At 51.8% G+C, this 22715-nt stretch overlaps 1 protein-coding gene across 2 annotated transcripts; it reads right to left on the reverse strand.

Annotated features, from left to right (window-relative positions):
• Positions 1-733: 733 nt before the first annotated feature.
• Positions 734-22443, reverse strand: RAE1 (ribonucleic acid export 1). Of its 2 annotated transcripts, XM_019426461.2 has the most exons (13): positions 22248-22443; positions 21776-21810; positions 19962-20058; positions 19293-19397; positions 17194-17286; positions 11585-11671; positions 10755-10841; positions 10558-10629; positions 9465-9572; positions 5685-5791; positions 5528-5603; positions 4789-4983; positions 734-1171 (listed from the first exon to the last, which is right to left on the reverse strand). In XM_019426461.2, the coding sequence occupies exons 3-13, from the start codon at positions 20049-20051 to the stop codon at positions 1085-1087; spliced, it is 1107 nt and encodes a 368-aa protein (XP_019282006.1). In that variant the 5' UTR covers positions 20052-20058; positions 21776-21810; positions 22248-22443; the 3' UTR covers positions 734-1084. The 2 variants fall into 2 exon arrangements, with proteins under 2 accessions (XP_019282006.1, XP_019282005.1); XM_019426460.2 differs by lacking the exon at positions 21776-21810.
• Between the last annotated feature and the right edge of the window lie 272 nt (positions 22444-22715).

Below are 22715 nucleotides of genomic sequence, written 5' to 3' on the forward strand. Positions count from 1 at the left end.
GAGAGAGCTGAAGAGTTAAAGGGCCTGAATTTGCTTGGGATCTGACTACCAAAGAATTCAAACCATTGAGTGCAGGCGATCTCTTTCAGTAGAAAACTTTATTTTCATTGCTTTTTACGAGTAGGCAAACAAGTCTTACAATATTATGAAAGCCAGATTTCCGAACTCAGCAAGCCAGTTTACATCCCAGTCCCAGACAGTAAAGCATAAGATGCATTTGGGATCCCAGGGTAGGAACACAACAATGGACTCAAAGGTCAAATGTCGAAGTTCAATTTCATTTCAGATACTTACCAACCAAGAATTTTCAAATACGAGAAATAAATAAAATAAAATAAAAATAAAAAAGCCACGCCTGAAAAGAAAACAGTTACCGGGCGTGAGTTCAGAGCATGTCTCATGCAGGGGGCTCGCTCCTAACTTGAGGGCCACACAAACATCACCCGCTTGGGTCTGCACACGGAACAGGCCCCGTCCCAGCCACCAGGACGTCCGCCCGCAGAGCCAAACGACACCGGGGACGTGGAAGACGGGACGAAAGAAGCCGGTGCTTGGAGAAGCAGCGGCCGGCCCCCCGCGCACGGCTCAGGATTCCCGCCCTCCTCAGCAAGACTGCTGCTCCCCCAACGGCGTCTCACATCACAAATCAAAACCCATGATCATGCTGGGCAGGACAACCATGTGAGAGCTTAGGGGGCAGGCCAGGGGAGAGAGAGACAAAGGGAGCTTAGGAGGCAATCTTCAAAATATTTTATTACAAAATACAGTACAGCGTCCGTAGAATGTTCCCCAATGTTCTCTAATACAGACGTGGCTGAATGAAGCGCTGAAAGATGCCTGGCAGTCGCCCACAGGAATCTGACTTCTCTAATGACTTCAGTCCCCTCAGGGCCACAGCACAGACCTGTGACAGGCGGTCGCCGTGGCCGGCTGGGCTCCCGACTGCCGAACAATGATTGTTTTCTCCAGGGGTTGAAATCCACATCCATGGCTGACAACCTACCAAAAACTGGGACCCAAATTCGTACAAAGACGAGGCAGAGTGAGAGAGAACGACTCCCGACGGCCCAGAGGTCCCTGGCCGCTACTTCTTATTCCTGGGTTTTAGTTCTTCGGCTGCGTTGCGCAGGAAGATGTAATTTTTCTTTTGGGGATTATAAAATTCATGTCCCTAAAGGGAAAAAAACACAACGAGCTTATTATGAGAAAGCAAAAGTTAGCATTTTGTGGGCACTCGGCACACACCAAGTCCTGTGCTTCGTGCATCAAACAGAATCTCTCTGGGGGAACAAAACAGGTTTCTGGCGAGAAAGAAAAGGCAAACAAACGTTAAGCAGAAACCGGTTTTGGAGGAAAGGTTAAGGGCGTGGAGGAAGTCCGTCTTTGGTGTCCCCCTAGGACGGACCATCTTTTATGTATTTTTGGCATGGAGACTCTTCAGCCCACCCCCACTTCAAGGCCCGGAGGGCCGCCCACGGGAGGAGCTGAGCCTCCCAGGAGGACGGGGGAGGACTGGCCTGGACTTGAGGCCTTGAAGCAGAGCGGACGTCTGCTCTGAGGCTTCCCGGGCATGAGGGCAGGGTCCGGGACAAGCCTCCCCACGCGGACCCATAGAGAAGCGGAGGCACGCACGGCCGTCAGTGCGTCTGCTTGTGCCCATGCTGAGGTGGAAGGAGATCGGTATGACTCTGGGGGAGCCAGAAAAATCTGGACCAGGCTGGACTCTGAAGGGCTGGGAAGGGCAGACAGGGGGGCTTTAAACATTATCCCACAGGGAAAAGGAACAGCAGCCACCAAAGTCATAAGTGGCATTAAGAGTGATACGGGGGGGCTCCCGGGTGGCTGGGTCGGTTAAGCGTCGGACTCTTGGTTTTGGCTCAGGTCGTGATCTCACGGTTCGTGAGTTCAAGCCCCACATCGGGCTCTGTACTGACAGCGCGGAACCTGCCTGGGATTCTGTCTCCCTCTCTCTCTGCCCCTCCCCTGCTTGCTTGCTCTCTCAAAAATAAACCAAAAACAAAAAGAAAGAGAGAGAGACACATGACAGACCTGTTTCAGGGAGATGATGGGGGCGGGGCAAGGCAGAAAGGCAGCACTCCAGGGACCAGAAGCGTGGGAACAGGGAGGGGGGAAGGGACACTGACTGCCCTCTGCCTCCCCCGTGACGACAGGTTTTTGCCCATCCCTGGGCAGATGTGCCGAGGTGGCTCTAGAAGCTTTGCTCAGTGGTGACCATACGTTCTCATCGTAACACGCAAGGTGCAGCTCTTCTGGAAAGGTACACTCGGGCAGCAAACTGAGAGTACTAATCGTAAGTGATCACGGTCGCATCCTGGAGACAACGATCCTTAGACCAGAACAGGGTGAAATTCCCAAAGCAACTCCTTCCAAACGAGAACGAGGATTTAAGCAGCGGGCGCTACGAGCTGGCGCAACCTGTCCGGACAAACTCATCCTGAGCGGCTTTCACGGCGATGAACTTTCTCACTTCCTTCCACTACCAATGTTTCCAAGCCTGCGACACACGGAGCCCCGTGGAGAAATCGAGGCCTCAGGCCACCACCTGGCTCCAACACCAAATCAGCCAGAACCAGAAGTGCACACTTTGCAAAACTGAGCGTGTGGCTCCACGGGTGGAGGGACAGACACGCGGGGCACAGTCGTGCCACGGGCTGCTACACAGTGAAAAGGATGGACCAGGGATACGCTCCACGCTGTGCGTGAATTCCACAATCATCACACTGAGTGAAAGATGCCGGGCAAAAAAAAGCGTGTGGTGTAGGACTCCTTTTTTTTTTTTAACTGTTTATTTACTTTCGAGATGGAGACTGTGTGAGTGGGGGAGGGGCAGACAGGAAGACAGGAGGGGCAACAGGCTCCCAGCTGTCAGCACAGAGCCCGACGTGGGACTCGAACCCACAGACCATGAGATCCTGACCTGAGCTGAAGTCGGAGGCTTAACCGACTGAGCCACACAGGGGCCCCTGTAGGACTCCTTTTACATAAAGCTCTAGAAACTGCAAACTCATCTATAAAGACAGAAAGCAGATCACCGGTTGTGTGTGGGGAGAACGATTCCAGCAATGCACACGGAAACTTCTGGGGGTGATAAATGCACTCTCTCGACTGGGGTGAAGTCTTCACGGGCACATATACGGATGCTGAAACTGATCACTCCGCACAACGACGACTGCATTGCAGGGACACGTCAGTACAGCTGCCTGACGAAAACCAAAGCAGCTGCACGGCCCGCATCAGCAAACGCTCAGCCACAGGGGGCACATCTGTAGAGGCCGGGGCAGGCATCGAAAATAACGTGCTGAAGGGCGCCTGGGTGACTCAGTCGGTTAAGTGTCCGACTCTTGATTTCAGCTCAGGTCACGATCTCATGGTTTGTGGGATCCAGCCCTGCGTCGGGCTCCGTGCTGACAGTGCAGTGCCTGCTCGGGATTCTCTCTCCCCCTCTTTCTCTGCCCCTACCCTGCTCGTGCTCTCCCCCTCTCAAAATAAATTAAGCTTAAAAAAAAAAATTAAAAATTATAAGAAAAAATAACAACGTGCTGAACAGGCAGGGCGGCCACAGGCAGAGCGGCCAGAGACAGTGACTTCCGGCTCTTCTGAGAAAAAGAGACAATCAAAGCTGAGACCAAGACCTATGCCCCAAGAGAGCGGATGGTGACTGACACAGAGGTTGGACACGGGAGAGGCAGCAAGCCTGGAGGATAAAGGATGTGTGGGTGGGAGTCAGCAGGACTCTTCTCCCAAAGTGAAGGTACCCTAGGGCACCAGGTACACACATCCTGTCGGGACCATGATACCGGAAGAGCTCAGGAATCAAGTCAGAAACCGAAGGGTCACTGGTTTACGGTGGAGAACCCCGAGCAGAACCAGTCAGGCTGAGAGCTGACCAGGAGGGGCAGCATCCCGGAGGCGGCCAAAACAACAGAAGCTAGCAGGCGTTAACCTCTTCCGACAGGTCTATCGGTCAAGGGAAACGCGGCTCCTCCTCGAACTCCGGCACGGCCCCAGGCTGGAGGACAAAGGAGCTGGCGGGGAGGGAGAGAAGGCGCTGGGAGGAGAAGAGAATGGAGTGGCTTGAGGGAGTCCCGCGCCTGTCTGCGGTGGCAGGAGGGCAGAAGGAGACGGGCCAGAAGACAGACACGTGTGCCGATGGGAGGGAAGACACGGTGGAAAGGCTGCTGGGGGAGGGGACGAGAGAGACAAGGGTCGAACAATCCAGGAGAACCAGCCGCTGAGAAGCAAGCACGTGGGCTGGCCGAGAGACAGCAGACATCAGCCAGTGGCCCGGAACTCAAGCACCCGAGTCAGGTCCCTCCGCCGCTACGCCGGGACGCCTCAAAAATGCAGCCACGATCCGGTCAGCCCCTCAACCCTCTCCCCAGATAATACACAAAAAAGCCACGCCTCCAGCCAAAGCTCGGTGACCTGGCCCTGCGGCCCCTGCCCCCTGCATGACCGCTTCCTCTCTGGCCACCGCCCCAGCCATCGCTGAAGGACGTGCGGCTTCCAGCTCCCCCTGCTTCTGGGCTCACGGTGACCAGACCCTGCCCAGGGGCAGGGTCCCAGGGAAAGGCTCTACAGGTATGACTTCACGGGGTCTGCACACCTGGCGAGGAAGGCCTGCCATTTCCCGTGGAGGTGACGTGACGGTGACCTGCCAAGGTCACCGGCGAGTCCGGAGAAGAGTCACAGCTCGAGCCCGGGCCTTCCGCCCCCAGCCTGGCGTTGTCACCCGAGAGAGCCCAGGGCAGGACTGGGAATCCTCACCTTTGACCAGTCGTAGCTGGAAGCGTAGGCAAATATGTTCCCATTGTGATTGAAGCAGCAGGCCGATATGGGCTGATCTAACTGTTCCGAAGTTTTTAGTTTCGTTCTGGCATCTTTGTCCCAAAAGCTGAACCTGCCATCGGATCCCACAGTGGCAAGGGTGCCGTGAACAGGATGGAATGCGATCCCGTTTACCTGAAGGGATCGACACGCACAGTGAGAAGCGGACGACAGAGGAGAAAGCACGTCTCTACCAGGACGTGCTTCCTGCTGCACGTACGAAACAAAACATACAGACTGTCACTTTGTGAGAGCCGGCTGCCCGCTGATCACAGAAGAAACTAGCCATGCTTCCAGAATCAACTGCCAGCCCAGAATTGAGTCACGCCTCTTGCTGGGAACACAAGTCAGCAAAAATCAACAAGTATGCGGCTACCGACACTGCGGAGAGGACCCCACAGGAATGCCTTTTTCTTTCTCAGCAAACGGCAATTTCTGAGTTTTAGCTAAGCGAATCAACTGCCTACCAGCACCCGAAAGGAGGTGGATGGCTCCAAGAGCCCGAAGCGAGAGCCCGAAGCAGCAGGCGGAGAGCAAAGACAGTGTGTCATAAAAACAGAAACCCGGGCCCTACAGCGTAAGTCATCTATCTCTGCCTGTGACCCCTAATGACTCAGCCACCCACCTCCAGGTCTAGTTTCTAGACAGGTTCTCAAGGTTAAAGTTTCTAAAAACATACCGCGTAGATGTCCTGAGGAGCTGAGGTATTGGTTCCGTTCGAGCGGTGACATTTGAAGGTGAAGTTGTCTTTGGCACTGAAAAGCAAAGGCCCAACTGAGTTTTCCTTTCTGAAAGAGTCTCCAGTGAAAATCCACAAGCGAATTGAGCCCACTTACGGATTTGGGGGGTTGATGTAGTGAATAGCAACCCTCCCCTCGATACTTCCCAGAGCGAAACCAGTCGGCTTGTTCTGTTTATCTTTGAAAATAGCCACGCATCGATGCTACCGTTTGGAGGCAGAAAAAGAGAACGTTTACACGTTATCACAGTGTAAAAGACAAGATTTCGTAACTAAGTGAAAATAAATAATCTTCACCCCGTTTTTGGGTTTCAGAACAACCAGAACATATTATGTAACCAACTGAAGACGAATCATTTTCACCCTGTTTTGGGGTTTCAGAAGAACCAGAAACACATTATACAAATATGACACAGAAGTGACTGCTCATCCTCCAGTAAACATCACTGTCCACCTTCGGGGAAACCACTCGTACTCGGCCACGTGACTTTGCGGATAGACCGCAGACGGCGTGCTTCCGTCCGGTGCCGCTCGGCCTCTGGCGCCACAAAGGCCTGTCACTCCCGCAGTTCGTGTGGCCCTCGGAGCCCCGCCACATCCTACCCCGGTGCCGCCCCATCGTGGGGCGGGGGGCGCACTCGCGTCTCTGACCCACGGCTCACCACCAGGTGGGCTCCCTGCGGCAACTCGCCCAATGCTTCTGAATCCGCTTCCCCAGGCACAAGAGGGAAACGGCGCCTGCCCGGCAACCACAGGGGAAACCAGGGCCGAGCGGGACAGTGCACGTGGCCAGCACTTTCTAACTGTGACCACACGATGCAGAAGCAACACACCGCACCCCATCGAACGCTGGGTCTGGGGACCCAAAGGAGGGTCTCCGGGACTCTACAGAAGACCCCACAGAAGAGCCTGGGACCAGCCCCTGTGGCACAGGACCAGGGCCTGGGTCTTCAGTGCCTCCTTCTATCCTTTCACCTACCTTGACAGAAGAGCATGCCGGCGAGTGGGGGTGGCAGGGAGGAGGAGGGGAGACAGAGAGAGAGAGAGAGAGAGAGAGGGAGAGAGAATCCCACGCAGGCTCCGCGCTGTCAGCACAGAGTCTGGCGCGGGGTTCTAGCTCACCAACTGTGAGATCACGACCTGCACCGAAATCAAGAGTCGGACGCTTAACCGCCTGAGCCGATCAGGCACCCCGTCACTTCCTCCTTCTAGATGTGACAACCTGGCCTACCCCCGAGAACCACCCACCCTCCCCAAACTGGACATTTCATCTTCCTAGAGGGGCTCGGGAGGCACGAGGGCAGCATCAGAGCCTGGGACGAAGCCATAGAAGAATGACAGTAAAGAGCAGTCTCTGTTATTGTAACACTTATTAGAGCGCACAAATTTCCTAAGTAAACAGAAAAGCACAGGCTAGTTCTATTTCTGTACCATTTGCCTTTTTTTGAACAGAAAGTCCATTACTTCTTCGAGTAGAAAAAAAACTAATGTAAAGAGACAAAATCTGTAAGTTCTTAGAGGTCAGCAGGAACCATGGCTCGTCAAGCTGTGCCTCCCATGCTCAGCACAGAGCCCAGGAACTGCACACCTCTAGGGGGCACCATCTACAAGAACACAACCACACAGCAGCCCTACGCAAAGGCTGATGGCATGCCTCAACAAATGAAAGGCCAGGGTGCCTAGAAGCAGGAAGTGAAGTCAGATCAGACTAGGTTTTGTCAGGGAATCTGGGATTTATCCAAAGGGAAATGAGAAGTCACTGCTGGCTTTTCGGCAGAGGTGTGGCAAAGTCAGACGTGCCACTAGAAGAAAGAGCCCCCCCAACCCACGCGTGGAGAGCAGATCAAAGGAGGGCACAGACAGAACCTCTTACAGTCATTCGAGGAGATTTGGATTAGATGTGGTGGGAGGGAAGGAACAAAATGAACAGATTCTAAAACACCTGCAGAAGTGAACCTGGGGATCAGGGGGACAGGCGGAAAGGAGGGGGAGCAGATCAAGGATGCCTTTCCGATTCGCAGCATTGACAACAGCAGGTGGGTCTCATGAGAGGCAGAGCACCTGGGGAGGAACATGCTGGGGGTGGGGGGTGGGGGGTGGGGGGTGGGGGGCAGGAGCAGGTTAAGATCGTTGTTTTGCTCAGCAAACATCTACAGAAGCCTTCTACCCACCAGACCGGGCTGCAGCTGGGAACGAAGCAGCAACAAAGAGAAATGTCTGCTCTTACTGAGTTTTACTTTCTAGTGGGCAGCACAAAACGAAACACACGAGACACATCACGCGTTTATCTCTAAGGTATATACACACACGCACACACGCAGTTTGGGGGAAAAGGGCCAGGGAGAAGCCTGAGGAGGGGCAACACCCAAATGAAGATCTGCAGAAAGTCGTCCCGGGTTTGGTGACGGATACTGTTGGGCAGAGACGTCGGGAGACACGTCAAGGAGCTGTCAGACTAGGGGTGTCCTGCAGGCATCCCGGAGGCGAGGTCTGTGGGGGATCTGAGTCCCCAGCCCACAAGGTTTACCAACATGACAGCAGGGACGGGAGAGGAGGTCCTGCTTCAGGAGAGGAGGCAGCGCGGCCAAGGGCAGACACCCGGGGCACCCGACACGCAGCAAGCAGCAGTGAGGAAGACGAAGCAGCAACCGCGAGGCAGGTGGTAAGAGGCGGGCGTCGCGGAGAACAGGGACGGGGTGTTTGAGAACATGTAGGGACAGTGGCGAATGCTGCTGGGCTGACAGAAGAGGACGGCTGGTCAGCGTCCACCGGAATCGCTGACGAGGAAGCCCTCGGTGGCCAGCCAAAAGCTGTTTCAGAGGAGTCACGGAGGCAGAAGTCTCAAGGGAGTCGGGTGAGAAGTGAGTGGGAGGTAAGGAAACCAAGAAAGCGCAGGTGAGATGCTTAACTGCGGAGGAAAAAGGGGTCCGGGTGGGACCAAAGGATGTGGGCCAAGAGTGTTTTCTCGGGTGAGGAAGACTAGGGCGCATGTCAGGGCCGGTTGTGACATCAGGAGGGGGTGGGAGTCCAGACAACCCCCGTCCCCGGAGGCGATGGGGACCAGCAGCACGAGGCTCCACAGACCCCCTCCACACGATGGGCCTTCCCCAGGGGCACACGTCCCCTGACTGGCGGGAGAAAGCGGGGGCCAGGTGCAGGCGCAGGCAGACTTCTAGGTTCAGCGGGAGGAAGAGAAGCTCCCCACCGCCGGTCCGGATGCTCTCTGAGCAGGAGCCGGATGGATGTGCGGAGACAAAGGTAGGGGAGGGAGAGCCTAGCAGTTTCAAGTGAAGAAAATCTAAGAGTCTGTGGCAGGTGAGCGGACGAGAAAAACCCGGTGACTGGGCGGGATGAAGGCACAGCGGAGGCTGGGAGCTATGCCCACGACGGAACCAGCCCGCGGGGGTATGCGATCTGATTCTGCAGCATCCAGCTGTCCGGGGCACGTCTGGAGAGGACAGAGAAGTCTGGCTTGTCCAGGGACGGACAGTAGTTCCTCACTAAGTGCTCGCTTATACCCTTAACTTCACCCCCTCTGAAACTACTTGCCGGGGCGCCCGCGTGGCCCGGTTGCTTAGGCATCCGACTCTTCATCTCGGCTCGGGTCACGAGCTCATGATCTGGGAGTCCAGGCCCTGCATCGGGGTCTGTGTTGACAGCTCCTGCTTGGGATTCTCTCTCTCCCTCTCTCTGCCCCTCCCCTGCTCACGCTCACTTTCTGCCCAAAGAAATAAACTTTAAGACCTTTAAACAAACAAACTTTAAAAAAAAAGAAAATGCTTACACGGGTCTGGAAGCACAACCGTATCCCAATCGTGCGCAGTGAAGTGCGTGTGACACGGGCTCTAAGTATGTGCGTCCTGGTCACGCGACTCACCTGGTGTTTCAGCGGGGATTCTATCCTCCTGAATTCGGAGGGCTGATTCTCTAGCTGGTAGACGATCAGTCCCCTCTCTGCAGTCGCCACCACGGCCATAGGGTAGATCTAGGGAATGGAGGGAGGCAGGGGCGTGCTTCAAATGAAGGACTGTGGTTTTTTTACACAAAACTATTAGATCGAAATTCTTTTAGAGTCACAAAAATAAGCCTGAATTTTTTTTAATCTAAAACAGACCACCGGTATCAACATGTTTCATGAAAACCTGCAGAAACCGTATCTGCAAGGAGAACGTCCATTTTTAAAAGGCTCGTTTTTTAAAACCATGAAATACGACCACTTGAAAAGTACCCTGAGGAAGAGACAAGAAATCACAGTCACCTACACCATCCCTCCAGATGACAGCTGTTGTCACTATCACAGCGTGTTACTGCGGCGTTTCTCGGAGCATTACGCGCACACAGGCACGTCCGTATGTTCCTACGTGACGTGGATCCTGCACTCGAGGTGTGTGTTCCGAGAACGCTACTGGCGACTGTGCAATTTTCCCTCAAACAAACAAAGCACCGGGTCCGTTTAAGCTCCCTGGTCCTGTTGGCCCGTTAGGTCACATCCAAGGTTTCGGTACGTTACACAAAACAAAACGCATCTGCGTCATTTTTCTCACAATAAATTCCTAAAGGTGCGATTACTGGTAGTTCGCACAAAACTTTAAGACTTATCACCAGATGGACGGAGAGAGTTCTTCGGTTTCTCTCCCGCTCACAGTCCCCAAAGGGCCCGTGCGACGCCACAAAGCTGTCGCCGGTTTTTCTACAGCAACCAAAAAGCGTTACAGCCCCGATGGCACGTGGCTTCCTGCGTACGTTCAAAACACAAGTGGCAAAAAAAACCCCGGCAGCAGGATTCAGTAATTTTGGAACAAATCCAGCACAAAAATCTCCTGATTCAAGACGACGGGAGATCTGAACTACATCCTCTGGGAACTTATTATTGAAATGCGAGGGATTTTTACATTATCCTCTAATTGCAAGACGTCATCGAGTTTTGTATTTCTCTTAAAAGGATACATATTGAGTCAGAAATTCCTCACCACATCGGCGCAGTAACATCTTTCAGGGAGTTGCAAAACCATCATGGGATTTGACGATCGTGTGTCCCAAAACTAGAAGGAAAAACAAAAAACCAAAACGCCAGTAACTGACCATTCAGAGCTTTAGTCCAAACAGCATGAGAAGGAAATGTCCATCCCGGTCAGGCCATGCAGTCCCCTCAATGGCATGATCATACCTTCAAAGTCTTATCCCAGCTGCCAGTCATCACACAGCTGTAGTTTGGAGCTTTGATCCAATGGATGGTCTTAACAGGAGCGTCGTGCTTTCGAAACACAATCAGAACAGATCAAGATAAATGTAACCATGTGCCGAACGGCCCCAGTTCTGGAAACTCAGAGAAGGAACGAACTTAAATATCAAGGTCGTAGCAAACAAACACCAAAGGATATCCAAGCCTTTCCCCATGACCATGACACCCAATTTACCCCAAGAACATGTATCTACCTACCATTCTGACAAACGTCAGTTTTATTTCCCCCTAATTAGCGAGCACGTGAGGGTAAAAGTAAACCCTTCCTAGGGAGGCATTTTCAGAAGTGACGAGTAGGGACTCCACCACTGTTGTTTATACTAAGGTGGCACGAATCAAGAAATCAAGGAGACGCTTCTGGCACAGTCACACAGCCCCGTGATCTCGGAGTATGTGATGCCTTTCTGAAAATGTTTCCATGTCAAGGGGCCCTTCTCCAACAGGTCAGACCCTCTGGTTCTTGGCTCTCTTGCCTCCGTTACTCCTGCCTCAGCAGTCCTTCCACAAGGGGGTGCCTGCTGTCCCCGAGCAGGCTAACAGCTCCACGGGCGTGTGGCAAGTGTCTTTCTTACTCTGCCGCGTCTCTACCCCTACGGAAAGTGCCTGGGATACGGCAGCATTCAATAAATGCTTGTCGAACGAACGAGTATCCAAATACAGTTGGGAAAAGGCAAGCCGCACACGGGTGTTGGAATGTCAGATACGTGAATGTTGAGGCCCACGGGCACCAGCCTTTTGCAGACGCTGTTTATTACCTGTGCAATCTGTATTGCTTGATTACTGTTGAGGTCCCACATTTTGGCAGTTTTATCACATGATGCTGTAAATACTTTGCTCCCATCCTAAAAGAAAGTGGAGAAAATTTGTCATTGAAAAAAAATAAAATTTCTATCTGTATATTAAGTTGATCATATTGAGGCAGGTTTCGTTTTGCAATTTTTAAAAAAATTTTTAAATGTTTATTTTTGAGAGAGAGAGGGAAAGAGAAAGAGCACAAGTGGGGAGGGGCAGAGAGAGAGGGAGACACAGAATCCAAAGCAGGCTCCAGGCGCTAAGCGATCAGCACAGAGCCCGACGTGGGGCTCGAACTCAAGGACCATGAGATCATGACCTGAGTCGAAGTCGGAGGCTTAACCGACTGAGCCACCCGGTGCCCCTGCAATTTTTATTTTTCTAATTATCTGGGGGCTGGTATATTATAAACTACACTGTCATACCCAAAACGTGTTTTAGCTTCATTTCTTTATTACTGATTTATTTTTCTAAGAAATACCACGTAAACAGGATGAAAACAATTCAAATAGCACTTGAAGTTATACAGGGAAAATGAGGTCTCCCACCCCTGACCCGGCTCCTTCCTTATGGGCCACTCACTACCCTCTGGGAGTAGTTTTTGCATATCCTCTGTCTGTGTGTATTACCAAGGGACGTTTATACATTTTTTCTTGCTTTAATTTTAAGCTGTTTTTTTTTTTTTTTTTTTAATGAATTTCAAGCCCTCACAAAAGTTGCAGGAATAAAACCATGAACATCCGTAAACCCTTCACCTAGAATCACCAAGCGTAAACACATTTACAGTATCTATGTAGACACACGTATATATCCGTAATCATTACACATTTGTTCGCCTATGTATCCAATAACATTCTGAAGTGCACACCATAAGACTACACTAATTCTTATTCTTTAAATTTCTTTAATGTTTATTTATTTATGAGAGAGCAAGAGTGAGCACATGTGGGGGGGCACAGACAGAGAAGGAGACACAGAATCCAAAGTGGGTTCCAAGCTCTGAGTTGTCAGCACAGAGCCCGACACGGGGTTCGAAGTCACGAACCGTGAGATCCTGACCTGAGCCGAAGTTGGTACGTTTAACTGACTGAGCCACCCAGGTGCCCTTACGCTAATTTGCAAACATCACTGGTCCTATGTAAACTATAGAACAGCTTAAAAAATTAGCAATCATGGTGTGGTGATTTTAAACATATTCAAATACAGGGATGCCTGGGTGGCTTAGTCGGTTAAGTGTCTGACTTCGGCTCAGGTCAGGATCTCACGGTTCGTGACTTCGAACCCCGGTGTTGGGCTCTGTGCTGACAGCTCAGAGCCTGGAACCCACTTCAGATTCTGTGTCTCCCTCTCTCTCTACCTTTCCCCAACTCACGCTCTGTGCCTCTCTCTCTCAAAAATAAACAAATGTTTAAAAAAATTCAAATACAGAACTCATAAATTAGGTCAAATACGAAGAAGCACAAGATAAGTTTTAAAAAGAAAGGTACTAAATGGAAAGTTCTAGACCAGCGGTTGGCAAATTTTTTTCTTTAAAAAACAATTTTTTTTATGTTTTTATTTTACTTTTGAGAGAAAGAGAGAGACACACACAGTGAGAGCGGGAGAGGGGCGGAGAGCGAGGGAAACACAGAATCTGAATGGGCTCCGGGCTCTGTCAGCACAGAGCCCGACGTGGGGCTTGAACTCACAGACTGCAAGATCATGACCTGAGCTGAAGTCGGACGCCCAACTGACTGAGCCACCCAGGCGCCCCACAAATTTCTCTCTTAAAGGGCCATTTATTTAGTGAATTTTCGTCTTTATAGGTCTCCGTTGCAACTCCTGAAGTGTTACACTTGAAGGCAGCCATACACACTATGTACATGAGGGAGTGTGGCTGTGTTCCAATAAACTTTATTCCCAAAAATAGGTAACGGGCCACAGTCTGCTGACCAGTGACCCAGATTATGTCATTTCTGGTTCCAAAGCTCAAAGATTTACTGCCATTCTTCCCCAGCAAAAGTTTCTTCCCATAGAAAGTCACCAGTTCTGCAACTGAAAGACAAGATACAACCTGCCTGTGTGTCAGTGACGTCGGAAGGCTCACTCTGTGAACCCTCAGAAAGATACCGACGCGTGCGATGGCCACCCCCAGAGCGAGGGACGCGCCGGCCTCTCCATCGCACCGGCAACGCCCATCCTACCAGCCGTGACCAGCACCACGCGGCAGCGGGCACACGAGAGCCCAGTGGGCGCCGACCTCGAGGCTAATGGACCCGAAGGCGGGGCAGACGACAGCACTCGTGTTCCCCGGCCCTGTGTTCTCCACCCAGCTGCTCTCCACGCTGCTACGGCCACGGAGCGAAAATGTCCTCAGAGGGCAAAGAATCATCTTCGCCAAGTTTGGTTTTTATGCCTCCACGGTCATTCTGGCTCTTTCGTGCTTCCGTGCCGTTACGTACGCGGCTTCCTCTCCCGGACGCTCTTCCCACGCTGGCCCATTTCCCTTCCTGTAGGCCTATGAGGGAGGCGGTCAAGCGCATGGGCTCTGGAGCCAGGAAGGTCTGGGTCTGGGCCTAGACTCGGCCACTCACTACGTTCCCTCAGGCAAGCCCGTCGTCTAACACCGTGCCCGTCGCTTTACGTACACGTAGTCTAGCTGTCACAAGTTCTGCCACCTGGAGTTCTTACTTGTTTCTACAGGTCTGTCCTAAGAGACCAGAAATTCCATGAATACGGTATTTGCCTACCTGGCCTACTTTGTTTTCCACTCTATCCCCCCCATGGCTTTAGCTGACTAGAGGAGCCTGATAGTTATCTGCTGAATTAAATATGACCCGTCGTAATTATTATCACCTTCATTTTACAAACGAGGAAACAGATGGAGAGATCAGGTAACCTGCCAAACTGAAAACACTGAAGAGTAGAGCCCAAATTTGAACCTAGGCCTGGACTGGGTGACACAATGCTCAAAAAACTAGAGGCCTGTGTGCAGTTCGTTTCTCTAACTCCTGTCTCTTCAGTGGAGCCTTCACGGCCCCCTCCCCAAAATTTACAGTTGCTTTCTGTGTTCCCCACTACCCAGCACCAGCACACCTTCTCAGAACTCAGAACCCTTCGTTACGGTGCTCAATCCCTCCAGCAGATGACGCACGACTCGGGAGAAAGGAAATAAGCTGTTCTCGTTTTTATAGATCCCGAAGCCACTCAATACATCCTCTACCAGTTCATTTTACTTCTTACCTAGTTTGTAAGAAACTTTACATTCTGATCCATCACCAAATCCGAAAAAAAGACAGGCAAAATAAATCAAGTATTTTAAATTTACTCAAGTTATTACTTTTCCACGTGCAAATTAAAAATAAGTTGTGGGGCCCCTGGGTGGCTCAGTGGGTTTAGTGTCAGACTCTTGATTTCAGTTCAGGTCACGATCTCACAGTTCATGAGTTCGAGCCCCACGTCAGGCTCTGTGCAGACACCGCACAGCCTGCCTGAGTTTTCGGGTTTTTTTTTTTGGAGAGAAAGAGAGAGCATGCGCGTGAGCAGGGGAGGGGCAGAGAGGGGACAGAGGATCCCAAGGGGGCTCTGAGCTGACAGGCCAACAGCAGAGAGACCAATGCGGGGCGTGAACTCATGGGGCTCAAACTCATGAAACCGTTAGATCATGACCTGAGCCGGACACTCAACCGACTGAGCCACTCAGGCGCCACGCCCCCCTTCCCTGGGATTCTGTTTTTCTCTGCCCCTCCCCTGCACGTGTGCTCACTCTCTCTCTTTCTCTCTCTCAAAACAAACTTAAAAAACAATAAGTTGTATCTGTAAAAAATGCATCTTTTCAAATTGTTTTCACAGATCTATTATCAGTCTCATACTAACCCAATCAGAGATGTCAAGAAAACACCTTCAGATGACAAAAATGCTCAGAGAAGACCATCACAGTTAATGATGAGAACAGGAGCAAGTCTGGCTCCTGAACCATCCCGAAATATTGATGAGTAGCAGACTCCCTTCTTAGTTAGAAACTAAGTAAGATCACGTCACTTAAAAATGACCACATAAAACAGGAGTAACTGGCAATTTCTCATAAAACATATACTCACCATACGACCCAGTAATCCATTATCTACCCAGGAGAAATGAAAACTTTTGTTCGTGGCAATTCCAGGACCCAAGTGTTTACAGCAGCCTGATTCCTGACCAAAATGGGCAACAACCCAAACATCCTTCTCCTGGTGGCTGGGTGAGCAAACGATGACCCGGCCACGCAGTGGGCCAAACCACTGGCACGACCACCTGCACGGGGCTCAAAGGCACCACGCGGACTGAAGGGGCACCGCGGGGCGGGGCTGTCTGCGCGACCCGGCACGGGGAGAGCCACGGGCACCAAAACCACACCAGTGGTTTCCAGGGGCTGGGATCGGAGGAGGACGTACCACATAAGGGCGGGGGGCGGGGGGGGGGGCGGATTCTGGGGGCTGATGTTCTGTTTTTCGACCACAAGTCTCTGCAGTCTCAAAAACTGACAGAATTACACGCTAAAAAGGTTCCGTTTCATCATCTGCAAATCATACCTAATGAATCTGACTGAACAAATGACACAGAAGGCCTGGGAGGGGCCGGAAGGCCTAGCCTCCCCAGCATGGGGGTACATCTGTCTGCCCGTCAGTCAGGCCCCTGTTTTCTTGCCTCCGCTGAGCTCAGCCAACCGGGCCACAGCGGTGGCGGGAGAGAAAGGCTGAGCTGTCAGTGCCCCAGGCCCTCCTCTACCCAGGGGACCGGCCTCTCCGCAGCTGCGGCCCGCCACACCCACCTTCCCTTCTCTGCTGGGCCTTGTGAAAGATGTCTCCATTTAGACTCTCCCCAATCCACAGCAGAAGCTCAGAGCCACATTAACTTGGACATATTTGTTTATATGACTGATGTTCAAGATTTGGAAGGAAAAACAGAATTCTAAAACCCTAAAAAAGACTTCAAATGTCTGTTAATAGAAAGATATTATTTTTTTTCTCTAGCATTTATTTTCTGAGATACTAAATTTCCAATTTTAAAACAACATAAATTTATGGCATAAGGGTAAAAAAAGGTTTCCAGAAATTATTTAACCCTTTGCCCAAGGTACCGTGTCAATAAAATGATGAAGTTGTGCTTTTTTGTTTTTTTAATTTTTTAAAATGTTTATTTACCTCTGAAAGAGATAGACACAGTGCGAACAGGGGAGGGGCAGAGAGAAAGGGAGACACAGAATTGGAAGCAGGCTCCGGGCTCCGAGCTGTCAGCACAGAGCCCAAAGCGGGGCTCGAACTCACAGACTGCGAGATCATGAACCGAGCTGAAGTCAGACACTCAACCGACTGAGCCACCCAGGCACCCCTAAAATAATGAAGTTTTTATGCAAGAAAAGCTTTCACATTAACTAAAGCTAACATTAACGGACCACTTTAGGAACATCAACACATTCAGAAACTCAGAATTTCCAACAATGTGTACAGATACACGCTATGTGTGGTTTGGGTTATATAAAAGTTGAAACACAAACTCTGGATTACACACGATTTTACGCTGCAGAAAACACGAAAACTTGAATGAGACTCACATCACTCCAGCAGACATCTAACACCGGCCCCGTATGCATCTGCTGGGCTTTTGGGATCGTCTGTCCGCTGTCTTGAACTTCCCAGCAGCGAACCTGAAGCGATACGACAAATGAGCACACACAGCAAGCCATGGCACGCTGCACGCAGCTAACACCTGATAAGGAATGGGGGCAACTTACACAAACGGAAACGTCTCCTGTCAACCTCATTGACTTTAACAACAAAGCAATTGAGGGGCGCCTGGGTAGCTTCCTCGGTTAAGCATCTGACTGTCTATTTTGGCTCAGGTCACGATTTCATGGTTCGCAGGATCAAGCCCGGAGTCGGGCTCTGTGCTGACAGTGCAGAGCCTGCTTGGGATTCTCTCGCTCTGCCCCGCCCCAGCTTGTGCTCTGTCTCTCAAAATAAACATTAAAAAAAAAAAAAAAAAAAGTTTGTTGTGCTTTGTCTTTCTATGCACACGTTGTCTTCAAGAAACTAGATTACAGGGGCGCCTGGGTGGCTCAGTCGGTTAAGCGTCCAACTTCAGCTCAGGTCACTATCTTGCGGTCTGTGAGTTTGAGCCCCGCGTCGGGCTCTGGGCTGACCGCTCAGAGCCTGGAGCCTGTTTCGGATTCTTGTCTCCCTCTCTCTCTCTGCCCCTCCCCCGTTCATGCTCTGTCTCTGTCTCAAAAATAAAAATAAAACGTTAAAAAAATATACATAAAAAAAAAAAAAACAAACCTAGATTACAGAGGACCTTCACTCTCGTCAGCACTTTTCTCCCTTGCATCATTAGTTGCCATTACACGTTCTTCTGACGTTTTTTAGTGACTCATTTGAAGTCTTTCCAGAAACTACATGTAGAAACCAAACCTGCTCAGCCACGGCTACCTTCCTCCCCTTGCTGTTCTCCTCTCTTCATCCCCCTGCCGCCCCACTGCCTCCCTGCTGCCGAAAAATCTTTTCCAAAACTTTTAAAATGGCAACCCAGCATACAAACATACCACAGAATACCATTATGAGTGGACTAGCACGGAGACTTCTTAAAATGAGGCGGTATCGGGTAGCGGCCCCGCCTCGCCCCTCCCTTACATGTGGGCCCTGGGCCAGTTGTTCTACTCCTGAGCTCACGAGCTGCTTCATAAGACGGGGAGGACAGTGAAGAGACCGCTGGAGAGTCTGCAAGAGACAGCCTGGGGACGTTCCTCATGCCCCACAGGGGAAGCACCAAGATGCAACGTACAAACTTAAGGACTTCTCACAGGTATGGCCGATTACCTTTCAGGAGCCCCGTAGCAATCTACGTACTCAGCAGAGGTACACGTACGGTTTCGGCTTATCTTTGCCGGGACCAAGCGTTACGCTTTTCTGCTTTTAATTTTCGGTAACGTGACGCAGTCTATCACCTAAGTCTGAACTCGTCTGCTCAGGAGTGTGGTTGGATGGCTCCAGTCCACACCAAGGGGCCACCTGCACTCCTTCTGTGAAGTGCCTCCTCACATCCTTTGCTTATGTTTCTACCAGAGTTTTTCTCTTTCTGTGTACTGCGATTTTTTTGCCTTTCTTCTTGTACACCACAGGCTAAGTGTAACACCTACGCACGATCTGTGCTTTACCCGAAGTTAAACAAGCTTAATGTACGCCTTAAGAACATTTCAGGATAATAAAAGAAATTTACGTATACTACCACGGGTAACAGTCATTCTCAACGATACTACATTTGATCTGGGAATCCACGTCAAGTTACTGAACTAAGGTAGGAAATTTTTTTACGGTCGTATGTATGTACGTACGTATGTATATGTACGTACGTAATCTCCACACCCAACGCAGGGCTGGAGCTCACAACCCTGAGATCAGGAGACATGTGCTCCACTGACTGAGTCGGCCAGGCCCCCCCAGAGGAGGAAGTTTTGAGTGATGCCTATGATCGTGCTTTCTTAACAAAAATCAGGGTAACAGATGATGTCAGTGCACTCAGAAGGGTCACACCCTCTAACCGATTTCTTTCTTCATTCACTTCATTCACTTGGGAAAGAATGGAGCCAAAAGGAAAGCTAACCCTGTCCATACAAAGAGAGAGGACTTCTAGAACATGCACGTAAGGAGCACTTACATCATTAGCCCACGATCCTGCAATAAGAAAGTTCCCGGGCAAGGTTGGTGGGCTAAAAGATAGACAACCAATGCTATCATCAGGAGAGGATGTTACTTCAATATCCTGGGGGGAAAAAGCCAGTGTTACAAAGTATGCATCATTAATTTCATTCAAAATTGTTTTCTTTCTCACTAAGCACTCAGGGTAGACTTTCCCTGTGTTCAAGAACTAAATGAACTGGACCTCTCTTACTTGGATCCCAAAGGGGAAGCCAGGGGAAGGACCAGCAAAGATGGGAGGGACCAGACCCAGCACTCTCTATGGAATGCCCATCATGATATCTTCCAAGCGATGGCCCACTGGTTCACTGTGGCCTCAAAGAGCTAGATCAAAGTCATCGCCTGTCCCCACCCCAAAGGAAATTCTAACTCAACAGTCGTGGGCCGGGCCCTGGGAACCCACAGTTTTAACAAGCACCGCGGTGACTTAAGAGATGGGGGAAGTTAGGGTGCCCGGGACACTCGTGCAGTGGACACAGCTGCCGTGCTCCCAAGTTGGAGAAAGTGGGCTAGACAGAGTTCCAGAGCTTTCGCCCCAAAGGAGGCTCCCACACCACTTCAGTGTCTCTCACTCGGGGAGGCCCTGGCGCGTGATTTCCTCCAAGTGGCGTGAAGCTTTCAGCGGTACCTTCATGGGGTTGTGGTTATCTGTGCTTGTGCTGCCAAACATGCTGGTCCCACTGGTTCCGAAACCCGAGGTTGTTCCGAACAGACTCATTTTGGCCCTGAAAAGTAACGGAAAACGTTAAGGACGGGTCCTTCCTTCAGGAATCAAGATCACTGAGAGCTAACTTAAAGCTAATTCAGCCACAGAAGAAAAAGAAGACTCTAAATGAGTTGCTCTCTTCTCAAGACATCTAAACGTGATAAGCAGGTACTTTTTAAAGATGAACTTTCTACTTTAGGACTGTTTTTGACTTACAGGGAATTGTCAAGACAGAGTTCCCACACACCGCACAGCCAGCTTCCCCGTTTCCCTCGCACGTTTGCCACCGTTAGTAAACCAATACACTACGGCCGAGTGCTTTTCAGTCACCAGCCAGAAAATAAGTTCACCCATGTCTCACGTAGTTTGAGACGCTGCCCTTGGCACCAGGAACACAACAGTAAACCAGCGAAAGGCCCCATTCTTCAGGTCACCACTCAGTGGGAGTTTCGTCTCTTCTTACTAACTTCTACGCTGCTTTAGGTCAGCATCTCCGAACGAAGTCACTAAGACAAGCAACCAGTCCCGGCAAAGTTCAGCAACTTCTCCGTACAAGAAGTTTTAAACACTACTCCATCGGGTCCGCTCGAGTACCCAAAGGCCTGGTATTACATCCTGGACAACACAGAATGGGGAGGCCGCCAGGGATTCTGGAAAGGCATCTGGGCTTCCCGACTTCATGAAGAAAGTGGGCGCCCAGCGACCTGGTCAAAGCAACAGCTATGATCCCGTCGGCATCTGAGAACAACTCTGAGAGAGGACGTTAAATGTGAGCAGTGCCCGGGCAACACCAGCTCAGTGCATGACAACAAAGGAATCACAAGGCTTCTGCAGTCGGAGTCCAGGAACCAGTGGCTACACGGCTTGGGGCAGGTGGCTTAGCCTCGATTTCCTCAGCCCCGAAAACAGGGCCACGAATACCCACTTCACAGAACCGCGAAAAACAAGGGAGGTCGCGCGCACACACGCACGGCGCCTGAAAATTCTCTGTTCCTTCCCTCTCTGCAGCTCTCAAGTTGGGAGAGAACGCTTCTGCCACGTGGAACCCAGGGAAGGAGCAGGGGTCATGCAAGTATGCACCAGGCCACGGGGACCGCGTGTCATACAGGACGCTGGGACCCCTCCAGTTCGGAGGACACGCGTCCAACGCAACCGCATCTCCCCGCCTGCGCCACCCGTTGCGCTCCAGCCGGGCTGGCTCTGCTGACGCCCTTCCTGCGCGTGGACACAGCAAGGTCCACCCGGCCTTGGAACATTGCTGCCACCTGTTCCTTCCGCCTGGGGTGACTCGCCCTCCCCCATCCCCCCGACGTCTCAGGCTGAACCTTCAGACCCCCGATTCAAAAGCTGTCTCCCGAGCACTTTTGGGGGGCGATGGAAACGTTCTAAAACTGGACTGTGGTGATGTTGACACAACCTTGGCCAACTTCCCAAACTCATCGGAAAGGTCCGCTTTAAAAGGGTTACAGTAAAGGCTGCTAGACCCGTCTGTTGCCAAAAGGTCACCTCCTCACAGGCGTCCCCGTTTTCCTCATCTGACATCTCCAACCTCGGACGACATCACCCTGTTTTCTGGACGGCACCTGTCAGGGTCTGATACTGTTTGCAACCAGGCTCTTCCCCGAGAGAAGGTCAGCTCCGGGAGGACAGAGGGCTGTCCGGATTCTTCCCTGGCACACGCCTGACCCTCAGCACAGTGCCTTGGGCCCAGCGGCTGGGACTGAACAGATACTGGCCTGGGGGACGCGTGTCTCCGCGTGTACAGCAAACACTTGGCAGAGAAGGCCGGAAACAAAGAGACAGATCAGTTTCAGACAGTGGTCGGTGCAACGAAGAGACGTTAAGGCGGGAGAAGACTAAAGGGGATGGATGCCCTTCTACACTGGTCGGGGAAGGCTCCTCCGAGGAGGTAGCATGCATCTGATAAGCCAGACCTGTAACCGGGGCGGGCAGAGGCGACACACGCTGCCATCAACTCCGCGACCCTTCCCAGTGCCTCAGTTTCCCCACAAGAGGGACGAGGGGGTTAGACCCGAGATGACTCCGAGGCCCCTTCCAGCTCTGGCGTCCCTCCCAGGGGCCGGTAACGAAGCCAGCTAACCGGCCGGCTCGCGCCCCGGCACCTCGCTGCGGGGCTCACTCCGCCGGGGGACCCGGCCTCGGAGGCGCCATGGCCGCGGGGAGCGAGGGAGGCGGCACGGGGCCTACCTGAGTCGCGCCGCGGCGGGGGGGCAGGTGGCGGGGAGCGGGAGGAACTCGGGGGCCTGCGAGCCCACCCGGGCGAGGAGGAGGCGAAGGCGAGGTGGCGCGAACAGAAAACCCCAAGGCCGAAGCACCCTCACGCTGGTGGAGGAAACTGCCCCAATTACCGCGGAGCCACTGCGCCTGCGCCCCGGGGCCACTTCCTGTGTCGCCCGGAAGGCAGCGAAGAAAGAGAAAGCCTTCCCCCTCTCGCGAGACGATGACACATGCGCAGAAGCGTTATTGACGCCGAGAAGCAGTCCCCGTGCCAGCAATTTGCGGATTGGTCGTAAGTTGGTGTGGCCCGCCTGCAAGTTGCCAAGCAACCGTTTTAATAAATTCGCCGCTGCCGCTCCCGCCCGCGGAGGATAGTCAGTATTTTCTCTCGAGAATTAAATGTCTAGCAGAATTCTGATTGCCGCCAATTCAAGTCCA

This window comes from Panthera pardus, unplaced genomic scaffold, assembly GCF_024362965.1.
Source record: "Panthera pardus isolate Hobbes unplaced genomic scaffold, ASM2436296v1 HiC_scaffold_25, whole genome shotgun sequence".
Taxonomy (NCBI): Eukaryota; Metazoa; Chordata; class Mammalia; order Carnivora; family Felidae; genus Panthera; species Panthera pardus.

Excerpts from the sequence above, each read along its gene's own strand:
- RAE1 (XM_019426460.2), bottom strand. The coding sequence starts at position 20,051 with ATGAGTCTGTTCGGAACAACCTCGGGTTTCGGAACCAGTGGGACCAGC. Across the intron at positions 19,398-19,961 it reads ATAACCACAACCCCATGAAG|GATATTGAAGTAACATCCTC; the intron begins GTACCGCTGAAA and ends TTTTCCCCCCAG. Across the intron at positions 5,604-5,684 it reads TACATCAACCCCCCAAATCC|TGCCAAAGACAACTTCACCT; the intron begins GTAAGTGGGCTC and ends TTTGCTTTTCAG.